Source organism: Onychostoma macrolepis, chromosome 03 (genome assembly GCF_012432095.1).
Source record: "Onychostoma macrolepis isolate SWU-2019 chromosome 03, ASM1243209v1, whole genome shotgun sequence".
NCBI lineage: Eukaryota > Metazoa > Chordata > Actinopteri > Cypriniformes > Cyprinidae > Onychostoma > Onychostoma macrolepis.
Genome location: NC_081157.1, coordinates 21569321 through 21581465, shown reverse-complemented (window position 1 = coordinate 21581465; position 12145 = coordinate 21569321). Strand labels below are relative to the sequence as shown.

The following is a 12145-nucleotide window of genomic DNA, read 5'->3' as shown; positions in this document are numbered from 1 at the left end:
AAATTATAAATGTATATAAAAATACATACACGTACATAAGTATGCATGCATGCATGCATGCAAGTATGCATATCCTATATCTGTGTGTGTGTCCCTAGCATACAGCTAACAAACACGGGCTAAAAGCCACAAAGCTTTTATTTTGTTTTCATGGCGTCTTTTATGGTGAAACAAAATGGTCGTCTGACTGAAAGAGTGCCTTACTGAAAGGTCTGCTCATGAGTTCATCCTTGACTTTCTGAATGTATAATCCAGTCACTCCAAACAGGCTGAGGCATCTCACTGGAATGCAGGCCTCCTTCCTCCCAGTCTCTCAGTCTCTCGCTCTCTCTCTCTCACACACCGCTTCCCCTCACACTATCTGCGGACCGGCCCAGCCTTGCCCTGCCCGTCTGCAGCCGTGTTTTGTCTCCAGCTCTAGGGCCGCACGCTCTTGTTCGCAGCATTGTTCGTCTGTAAACAAAAGGCTTCCTTTCTCTCCGCCACTCCTTCCTACTTCGCTTCTTAAAACAGTACGGGAAAGACGACGGAGGAAAGGAGAGAAGGGTGGAGAGGTCGTCTCGCTGTTAGTGGAGAGCTAGGGGTAATCTCGAATTCGCTTCCTGCTACCGCACTCTCTGGTTTCCCCCCTTTCGTGATTTTCGTGAGTAAGGAAGGATTTAGTTTTACTTTCTCACTCAATGGATTGGTATCTCATTCATTAGGGCTGCTTCTTGGCATCCTGTTTGGCCGAGCTCACATCTGAGTCAAGATGTGCGCTTATCAACGGAGAACTCTGTGACCAATCGAGATACTGCTACCATAAGTGCTACAGGAGGCGCAAAGACATTATCGGATTGGATCGGAGTTCTGGAATCCATTTTCCACCGCCTTCGTTACAATGCCAAAGGTCAGTCTCTTAGTCAGAGGTCTGAGAGACCACTTAGTCACAAATTGAACGCCACATAAGCCTGAAAGAAAACACAAGAGACTTCAGTGGCTATCCCAGAATTCCTCTGCGGTTTCCATCTCAGACTGTGAATCATTTCTTTCAAGTTGCAAATCAAGGGATTGGCCAACGCTGATACCGAGAGCTTGCTTGAAGGAGAACGTTTTCAACCTTTAGTAAATAATTCACCTGTTGGAAAAGTGTCTGAATCAAGTGCATTTACCTTTGACAAGTCAATCAAAACTATAATTCCCTGAACGAGTGACAAAAAAGCAGAAACACCATAAAAATGTGGTTTAACTGTATAGAAAGTTACAGTCACAAAGAGGTTGATTGAAACAACATAACCTTCCTGCAATGCTTCAATGTTTTCAACTGAGTTGACAAAATGAAAAGTACAACCAGTGTGTGACTCATGAACAAATGAGTCCTATGAACCAGTTCTGTTTAGAGAATTTAAAAAAAACATGTAGCGCAACCACAGTAGTCAAATTCATGAAAAAAAAAAAAAGTTTATGAACCATTTTTGTCTAGCAAAAAATGTGATAAGCACATGAGCTGGCTCTTTTTAATGAGTCAAATATATACTGCGCAACAAATGCAGTCCGATTCAAATAAAAAAAAGATGGTTCTTTTTAAATGAATCACTCAAAAAGACTCACAAGTTCGCTTTAAATTTAACGGCTTCATTTTAAATTGGACAGTAATGAAAACTTGCAGTTCAGTAAGTGTGTGTATGTGTGGACAAAGAAATCACTACAAGATTTGATCAAGCATTTTAAAAACATGAAAAGTCTGCATGATCAATGAAACTAAAGTTACTTTGGTCGCTTTCAGTACACAAATTGCCTTAAAGGGTAACATTTACACTTCAGTTGAAGTGAAATGTCCAGGTTCAAGATTTCATTGAACTAAAACATTTTGGGAGGAGTACACAAGACAATCTGAAAAAACTAATATTTGCCTGATTGTTCACACTCAGGTTGAATGAAAGTTTAAGTATAGTTATCTTATGACTAACTTGATTACCCAAATTAATGAAGGTATGTGGGATGTTTCATCTAATCACAGCAGGAAGGATTTCATCAAATTGAACACTAAATCCTTTACCCAACCCACAACATGATATGGTATTAATGAAAAACAAACTGCTTTTGAGAAAATATCAACCGCAAGAATGAGCAGACATATCTTTTCTCCGGAGGTACGTGGCTCCAAAATGTGAAGGGGAAACCCAAAGACCTGGGCCATATAACCCAGACCTTTAACACTTCAACAAAAAGGAAAAACCACTATGAGCAGACGTGATGAACCGGTGGAGGAAGGTCTGGGGTAGTGGGCTCAGACTAAACAACGCAGACCTCAGGAAGCCTGGACGACTGCCTAGGTGCACTTGGAGCTGCTACAGGTAAACATTAAGATCTGTTCCCGAACAGGACCACCACTGTGTGTGGCTCTGCCGACGGCCCCCGAATTTACCTTTGAGCAGATACTTCATGTCTCATCTGCTCAGGCGCCGCTGAAGTGAGAAGTCCAATAGAGCAGAAAAATTAGATGTGGTTTGCATCACTTTTACACAATCTTAATGATTTATGAAAAAAGTTACATAATTAGCTAGAAATCTAAAAAAACTAGACCTGAAAACAGCTCACATATTCTAAAGCAACTGCAATGTGAAAAATGACTTGATTATTGGGATACGTTTTACAAGAAAACACTTTCAAAATGTTATATTTAATTCAATGTTACTTGCTGTTTCTTCATTTCACACATACAAAACAAATTGGTGATCTTCCAGCAGGGAAGGGTTAATAAAATCTACTGCTTGTCAAATAAAAGACGTGCATTTTAGTCTGTTGTCATTTATCAATTTAATTCCCACTAGAGAGCAACCCTGGCATGCTTTTCCAACTGTAAACCATTAACCGCCTCTATCTGATCAACAGAGCAGTACTTTCCCATCTGAATCACCCATAAACAGCATGTAGTTTAGCGGAGTTAATTTTCCTAACAATCCATCAGTGTCATCTACTATAAACAGCACTGCTCTTAAAGATCCACTAAACCCAATGACAGACCAATAGAAGATCATCACATTGGCTATAAAGGACCAATATTTGCCTGTTTTAAACTATGATCATTGGTCAAATCACACTACGGAGGGAACAAGATGGTTGATATGTTTTTTTTACGCATACGTCGTACACACAGCCTTGCAAAGTGTACTTCATTTGACTTGTACGCGTACACAGACATTCGACATGCGCTTTGCTTCAAAAATTTGTTGTGTTTGCGCAATCTCTCGCCACGAGTTAAAACCCATATAAATAGCTTTGTATTCTTTCATGCTACAGTTGTACAAATGAGGATATTTTCTAACTTCTTCGCACAATCTCTCGTCTATGTGTGCCTCCATTGTCACTGTAGCTAACCCGCATTCCGGTTTGTTCCGTTTATGCAGTTTTTCTTCGGCTTGTGAATCAATACCCCCATGGCAGGGTTGCCACCTTGATAAACTAATTACTGCAAGAGAGTTAAACGTGCATGTGCGACCTGTGCGTTACAAAAATCTGGCGGAGCGCATACAGTACGCGAGTACTATTCTGATGATGACATTAACGTCACGCGCGCTGTACGCTGTCCCTTGCGTACGCGTAAAAAATGAAGTATACTTTGGCCTTAAACAGTCAATTTTTCTTCATCTGTATTTTTGTCTTATTTTCAAGTAAAACAAGATAAACTGACTTGAAAACCTGTGTAAGGTATTACTTCCAAAGAACATCTTTAGCCTATATATTTTATAGTCCATTGGCAAATACATTTTATTCTTGTTCTAAGTGCAAATCTAACAAAATTAAACAGACATATAGGCTAACTAAACAAAACGTATTTACATGACTAGTTACTTAACATTTAGCTACTGACGACATGGGTGGAACTCACAAAACCTGTCTAGATTAAGTCTACATGTCACCCCAGAATTACACTAAAAACAGGAATTATACCGTGCTTAAAAAGGAAACAATTGGCAAATTATTCCCAAAACAAAAAGCACAATTTGTAAATGGGGTAAGAAAAGAAACTTAAAATCATGCTATGTCCTCTAAAAACAAGTCTTAATATCAAATACAATTTAAAACTGAAATCCCCAAAGGTTGAAACAGGAAATTAGGCCCATATCATCAGACAAATCACTAATGTGACCCCCAACACAGCTGTAGGTCTTAATACAAGATGAGAAACAGACATTTAGTTGAGGTGAGCATGTTAAGAGATCAGGCAGAGGTCACACCTCTGCTGTCAAACACAGACAATTAGATTAAGTGTGCTTACACTAGTTGGCATGAAATTTCATGACATCATGGTTTAAAGCACGGGTATTACACTCGCATTAGATCGAGGGCCAGACACCTGCTCTTCTGGACCTACTAAAGTCCAGAATCACATTCATGCTGCTTTAATGTCCAATAGTGAGGTAAAATTAAAGGAAGCACATAAAACATACTTATTTAATTCACAAGAGGCTTTTAGATATATACTTACAAAAACAAAATTGAAAGTCAAAGGAATATTAATCAAACTACTTTATCAATAACAAAAAGAGAAGCCCTTGCTACTCTGGCAAACTTTACCTTTACAAAGGCATCCAAAACCAAAAATGAAAGAAAGAAAAGATAGATAAGCCTAAAACGGCATATAACTCACATATAATTCTTTTAAGCTCCCAAAGAGGAGTTTAAACTTTTTCCTTTCAGAAAATTCAAAGTGGGATTGAACTGGGATGCTGTAGGACAGTTGTGTCATCCACAGACTGAAGTTTTTTCCACTTTAGGATGCAAGCTATAATGTGCATAAACAAAATGATGAGCTAAAACACGATACCTATATCGTATTGACAATAAAGTGACCTAAATCTTTCTCCACAAGCTGGACTGCTCTCCTCCATAATATGGACACAAACAACCAGGGAGAGACAGCAAAAAGAGGGGGGGAAAAAAAGTAAAGAAATTGAGGCCTATAGCCTGTAAATAAAAACCAGGCCCAGTGCATTTAACAGAGTCCCTATGCGCAGATATACACCCAAATGTTTACTATTAAAAATTGCCCCGTCTGACCACAAAACCATGTGAAATGTCTTGAAAGCTGTTCCTGATCTACAGAATTAAAGTGCTAATGAGGAACGTCTCGCCAAATGTTTTCGTTTTCAGCCAGACATGTGGTGGAAGTCATACGCAGACTTGTCTCAGCTGGCATCGGACCACAAACCAGTTCCTGATCCTGGATCACATTTCCCCCACTCCAATCTGGTCAATCAAGGTTTAAAAAAAAAGAAAAAGAGAAAAACACAGCATTATTGCTCAGAGACGTGAAAAACAAACCTAAACACTTCCAACATCTTCACACCTGGTCTGAACTATTGCACAGCGCAGCGGTCAGTGCAGTCGGGTTCTTGTTTAAACAGCCTGCGTCTGCGTTTCTGTCGCAGCTGTCCTGCTTATCTGGCCGCTGCAGTTCAGATGCAATGGCTTGTAAGCACAACCGTCTCGGCCTTTGCCTTGCAGCAGAGCAGCTGAACCAACAGGAAATCCAGTCCCAGTCTATTAATTGGTGGAACAATTTCAATCATTCGAGGGCTCTCAGTCGGAGAAGGAAAACGTTTACAAATGGCGTGCAATTATTGCACTTTCTTTTCGCCTGCTTTCGATTTGTTGGCTTTTTTCCCCTCCTGCCCTTTAAACTCTCCGCTAGAATGCAATTCGGAAATTTGGCAGCCGAGTCCACAGCCATATGCAGCTAAACATGGTGTTTTTACCAGCCGTTCCGTCTGGAGACCCACATGGCTGAAATGACTTCCACAGCATTCCATTAACTATTACATCACAATTAGACAAGGACAACAGTCTGATGCGAAAAAATAAACACTCTACTCTGAATTTTCTCAACTAAAAATCAATGTTTGAACCCCAGCTATGGATAAGAATTTCATGCTGGACTAAGATTACACTGCGTGCTTACAGTCAGCATAACCCAATACACTCCAGCCATATGATGCAATTCTGAGAGAAACATGAGAAAAACAAATGTTGTTAGGGCTCTATGATTTCTGCGATGCACAAAATGCGGATGGAACTGCGGAGTCCAGTCACAAAAACAGAATTTACTGTATAACGCAGAATTTAGCCGATTTTGGATGAATAAATCAGAAGTGAGTCAGTACACTTAAATCAAAATGTGATATGGACTAGTAGTCTCTGTGAACATCAAGCCGCAAAATACTATTTAAATATGAATTCTGCATGTTCTGCGCAAATGAATGGCGCACATGCACTGTTTCATTTACTACACGCATACTGAAGCATGAACGATCTCTAGAACTGCTCTAAGAGAGTCACTTCATGAGCATTTTACCATTTCTTGTGAGAAAAACTCGTCATATCATAAACAAACTTAAAAAGTCTTCACAGCAACCTGTCAAAATATAAGTTTGGTTTAACTTGAAACTGTAACAGAAATATATTACTTAATGTAATGATAGTACTACTAGTAATAAAATTGTTATTAAAACATTCTTTTTATGGAATATTTACCAGAAAAATGTAAATACACAGTATTTCTGAACTTGCTTTTTGATTAATAAAATTTAAATTTAACCATTAAAACAGAGTCTAGAAAAATTAAAACAGTATATATAAAAAAATAAATTAAAAAAAGGATTTTATAGGGCCCCATGTTGTGCAAGATTGATTGGGGGAGGGGCTGAAAAACAAGAGGGCTTGATGTCAGCCAACAAGGAAATTCGTTTCAAAGGTGGAGCAAGTTATTACATTTTGATTAAAGATTACAAAGCCAAATGTTTTGTTTTTGGCATAATGTGAACAACAAGGACTGCGTATTAAAAACTAAAACCTCTAGGCTTTCTATAGACTAAGTCTAAGAATAACAATACAAAGACACTATTTATTCTAAATCATGCCCAGACAACTATAATTGTGACATACGACTGAACAGAAGCATAAAGTGAAACAGAGAGGAAAAAGACAAGGAGACGCCAAACCACACGGTGAGTCACACAACAAACCTCTGAATGACAACGCTTCTCACAGTGAGATGAAGGGCATTTCCCTAGCACAACCTAGTCACATTAAAAGTATGACAGAAGTGATAGTCAACTCTAGGGAATTCCATACTCTGTCTGTGGAGCTGTTCCTCCTCGTTTTAAGTCCTTTCATTCTGCATCTTCTATGCGTTTTGGTAAAAAGAATAGGGTCTTCAGACTTAAAAAAATAAATATTTTGCATTGGAAAATTAAGCCTATAGACCAGTGATTTTCACATTTTAAAATAATTTATGACAAATAAACATGTTCCCTACAAATTCTTGCTACTGTAATGCATGCACAAACTTTCAACTAAACTGCAAAATAATTTTTTACAGTGTAATTCCCATTATTGTCAATGGTGATTTGTGATTCTCATTAGATTCCAGTATTTTTAAACCACAATAAATGGTAAAACAATAAATGCTTAAGGATGTATGACAAAAATATTTGTCATACATCCTTAAGCATTTATTTTTAGTACTTTTTTTAATATGTACTGTTAATGATTTAAAAAACAAAAATAGGCATGTGTGATACCATTTAATTTGTTTTCAACATGGATAAATCACAGATATCAATACCTCTATTGATAGTGCTAATTAAATGTACATTTTTTAGAAAGCCACATTTAATACAATCCAAAAACACATTAAAATTACTAATATTTCAGAACCAATCTATCCTCTCTAATTATTCATCACTAGAGTAACGAGAGAGCAATAGCTAAAATATGTAAAGGATCTAAAACAAGTTTCATTTCCTTTAAGCACAAGACAATCTTTTTCATTTGACTTTGCAATTAAATATCGACTTAATCTACACAGGCTTTGTGAGATTCACCCATATTGTCAGCATCTAAATGTCAAGTAACCAGTTATGCAAATGCAAATGTCGCAATAAAAAGTACATGTAACTAAAGAAGAGATCCTTAGATTACGATCCTGGACTACCACCATGGAGCAAGACACTTAACCCAAGGTTACTCCTAAGGGACATAACAGTAAAAGTGGACTAGACCCTCCTACAAAAAAACAAAAACAAAGAAGAGCCATAATAAAACAGCAGATCAAACCAATGAAGAATCTGTATCAATCCACACAAGAAATCTTTTTTAAAGGGTAAGGGGAGTCCTTTTGATTTCCTCAGTGAATTTGCATTCCACAAATGCCACTCGTCACCACAAAATGCCCCGAGTCTGCAAAGCCCTGCATCGCCATTACATCCTGCTAGAGTCATACCTATAATTGTATGCATGATCCTTGCATATTTATTAATTACCAAGCAATGATATCAGCTTATTATCATCAGAAACAGACATTGAACAGTAGTCTGCTGCAGTAAACATAAGACTACAGCTCTAATTGTTCTCTCCTTTCTACCTCATTCCATCAGACACAGCGCAAGCTTAAATATTTCATTTGGCTTCTCACAACGAGTGGAAAGACTTGGAATTTGCCGGAGCGCTGATCCTGGAGGCACATCAAACATGGCCGCTGTCATCTGTCTCAACGTCCACTTGTGTTTGTTTAGCTGTTTGCATCAAACTAAATAAAAGTGACCTAGAGGATTACAGCAGAAATGTTGTCATCTGTTTGCAAAAACAAGACCAAGACGGGTTCAGAAAGCACGAGATCCTCTTCACCGGATTCAGTAAGCAAAAACTAACTTGCTAAACTGTACTTGAGTGTCTAACAAAGCATTTGATTAAACACCACAAAAATGTTAATTCTGTCATTTTTACTCACTCTTTGTATCTTGTGAAACCTGTAAGATTTTTTTTTTGCATAACACAAAAGGAGATATTTATAGCAATCTGCTCTTTTATATTCAAACTGAATGGCTGTTAAGCAACACGTTCAGTGAATAATAAGTCACATTTCTTTCAAAGCTATTGTATGGCTTCAGAAGACTTGAAAAAGTAACTAATTGTGCATTATGGGTTTTTTTTTTGTGTGTGTGTTTTTGGAGCTTGTTATTCTCCTTTTGTGTTTCACAGAAGAAAAAAAGTAAGAGGTTTCGAAAGACGTGAGGGTGAATAAATGAATTTTCTGGGTCAACGATCCTTTTAAGAAAGTATTATGACAGAATTGTACAAAGTAATGAAGGGTGTAAGATCCCTAGGTAGTGGACATACTTAAACGTGGGCTCACAAATTGAACAAATCATCACAATAATCCAGCAATAATACTCCCATTAAAGCAATTAGCCTGGAAAAGCGGTGCATCATATAGTGATTTTTCCTCAGTTAAATGGCTTGCACTGGACATAAAAAAAGCTGTACGTACTGTTTTATAAAAAAAAAAAATGATTTGAAGTTAAGAGTATGTTTTGTAAGAAAACATCTTTTCAGTTTTTCTACATCAAAATCACATTTAATTCAAAGTGTTACTAACTTACGTTTCATTGTAACGGTTTGTGAAACATAGCAATTTCCAAGTGAAAACTGTTTTTACACCAAGTTTTGCTTGGTGTACATACACAACAGCCATTGTGAAAAAATTGCAATACTAAAAAAAAAAAACATCAGAGAGACATTAAAAGGCTTTCAACCAATCAGGACATTTTGATTCCAGAAAACGGAGTTGCACTGTGGTGCAACTAGGTTAATCTCGTATATAGTGCAGCACAGGGAACCGGCGGGAAGCTGCGAGATGACAGCAGGTCAGTCATTGTAAAAGTTTTATCTTCATTCCAACCCACGGTGCAGAGAAAATAGCTCATTTAAGGGTGCAACAGCAAACAGGGAGGAAAATTAGCTCTTTCTATATGCGAGAGCCAGACATCTTCTCAGCCCCACAGACGAATCTCCCAGTCTCACAGACTGCTGCTTCCTCCCACAACCACACCGCTGGGTCATGATGAATACTACAACATCCTGCTGCATACTTGGAGGTTGATTTCACTGCACGGTATGCTTCACTGTGGACCCCATTCCCTGAGGTCACCAGCAGAAACTTTCATAGAAACAGACTGATCATCCGGTTGACTAATGCTTTTCATCGGTATTCACATTTTTGATTCTTCAACATCGGGTCTTACTGCCATTTGGTGGGTCTTTAAAGAACACCATGCAACAAAAACCTAAGAGTTCAACAGGAAACAGCAGCGTTCACAGGAAACGCAACTTACTTATTATTTGCATAAATTACTCCTCTTATGCAACAACCATTCATTCTGAAGAAAGAAATTAGTAACTTTTAACAGTCAAATGCCAAATCAAGTGTTTAGTGTAAAATACAATAATAAAACAATTAAAAGTGATCACATTGGACATGTAAACATAAAAACATTTGTATACTTCTTGTTAAAACAGCTTTAATATTTTCATTTTTCTAAAGAGAAACCTGTACTTCGTGGGTACAATTGCTGCTAATATTGTGCAGATTCACAGTACTCACAAATTACAAAAAATATTGTCAAAGTGTAGGACAACACCAAATTCAAAGATTTAGGTTTCAAATAATAGACACGTAGAAGCAATTTTTTTATTATTTTACTACTTTTTTTTTTACACAATAACTTGTTACGAGTATAACAACAAAAGCATACACACTTATTTTAGGAAGTAGAAAATGTAAACAAATTTCAACAATAACTTATAAAACGGACAAAGGTTGCAGAAAAAAAAAATGCTATTATCAGTAGACCCATTACCGATATTGAGAAAGCGATAACGGATTAAATTAAAGTATCGATATACACACAAAATCTCGGTCAATATTTTAACACCAAGTTATTTTTAACAGTACCATCTAGTGGCATTTTATGTGTAAAATCGATATTACTCGATATATTGTGTGTAAAATCGATATTACTCTTCATCTTCAAAAACACGACTATATTTGGTTAATCCCCGCAAACTAGTAGCCTAATTAATATAATAGTTTACAATGCCACATGGTACAAACATTTGAAATACAACGATGAGATTAAACACTTGCAGTCTAGCATTAATGTGATAAACGCGATACGATCTCTTAAACCCACATTTTACATTTGGCGCAAATGACTCAGTAAAAAGTAACGTTACGCTTTAAATTTGCGCGTTTTGTAAATTTCTCCACCGAATTTATGTCAATAAGCCATATTGTTCGCAGAGCCGATGGCTAATCTTCAAAATCCCTGGATCAGCGATTATGTAGCCGCGTGTATTCGCGTTAATTAAGAAGCACGTTAACGATAGTCGCAACGCAACTTAAAAAACGTAAACAATGAAAGCAAAAGAAATGTAAAGTTAATTGTTGCCTTCGCGCTCCATTGAGGCTTCATTACGACGTTGCCCCAGCCTGCTGAAGAACGCAACAAAACAACAGTTTCGGTCGTACATCCGCCATAATAAAGCAAAAAAAAAACATGTATTATCTGACGACTAAACACACTAGAGTCCTTTTAAACATAAAGCCCACATGTAAAGACAGAAAACCAAAATGACTTACAGCAATAGCTGTTAGCCAGTTAGCCTGTTTCAGAAGAAACTGTACGATGTCGCAAATTCCTTACCTGTTAAACGCAACTTAACGGGTCCATTTCTTCTAACTCCTTGATTAGACATGTCCTTGACCCTTGTCCAGGCTGATTACTACAGAAAACGAGTCGAATGTGCTATAGAGTTGCTTTTTGGTTGCCCTCAACGCCAGTTTCACAGTGAACAGAAAATAATGGAGTCACGGTCCTGTGGCCCGGATGTGCACAGCCCTGCCATGTCTACATACATACACGCTCGCGCCGCGGCTTTAACGCGCTCCTCGTATTTCTAGCGTCTGCGAAAGTAAATCCACGACGTCCCCTCAAAAGATCGGCTTACAAAGACCTCCTGACGACCTCCGCATTTTCCACGAACGAGCCGCGCTCGGCTTCTGCTGCCATTCCAAGGAGACCTTGAGGGGAAAGTTGTATCGCTACAGGCGACTGAATTGAGGAAATGTGGTTTGTAAGGTGTCTGGCATCTGCCGAGCCACTAAAACCGCCCAAACTGAGACATCACACCCACTTCTTATTCATAGCACTCTGTGGTCCTCACTTTCTATCTGTCTATCTATCTATCTGAGATGCAAATAGGTAAGGGGGGGAAAGGTGAGAACCAGGGGCATGCTCCACATGGAATATTAAAAATATAT

General features: G+C 38.0%; 1 protein-coding gene and 1 long non-coding RNA gene across 5 annotated transcripts in view; one reads left to right on the top strand and one right to left on the bottom strand.

Moving 5' to 3' along the window:
* Positions 1 to 12028, bottom strand: part of smurf2 (SMAD specific E3 ubiquitin protein ligase 2) — a 59663-nt gene extending 47635 nt beyond the window's left edge. Inside the window, exon 1 of one of the 4 annotated variants that reach the window (XM_058768958.1) lies at positions 11529 to 12028. In XM_058768958.1, coding sequence (XP_058624941.1) covers positions 11529 to 11580 — 52 coding nt within the window. In that variant the 5' untranslated portion in view covers positions 11581 to 12028. The remainder of the gene's footprint in view (positions 1 to 11528) is intronic. The other 3 variants (XM_058768959.1, XM_058768960.1, XM_058768961.1) reach the window with 3 other exon arrangements.
* Positions 6809 to 8607, top strand: LOC131536201 (uncharacterized). The gene is made up of 2 exons (XR_009269887.1): positions 6809 to 6989; positions 8421 to 8607. It is a non-coding gene; the product is annotated as an uncharacterized LOC131536201 (long non-coding RNA).
* Positions 12029 to 12145: the final 117 nt, after the last annotated feature.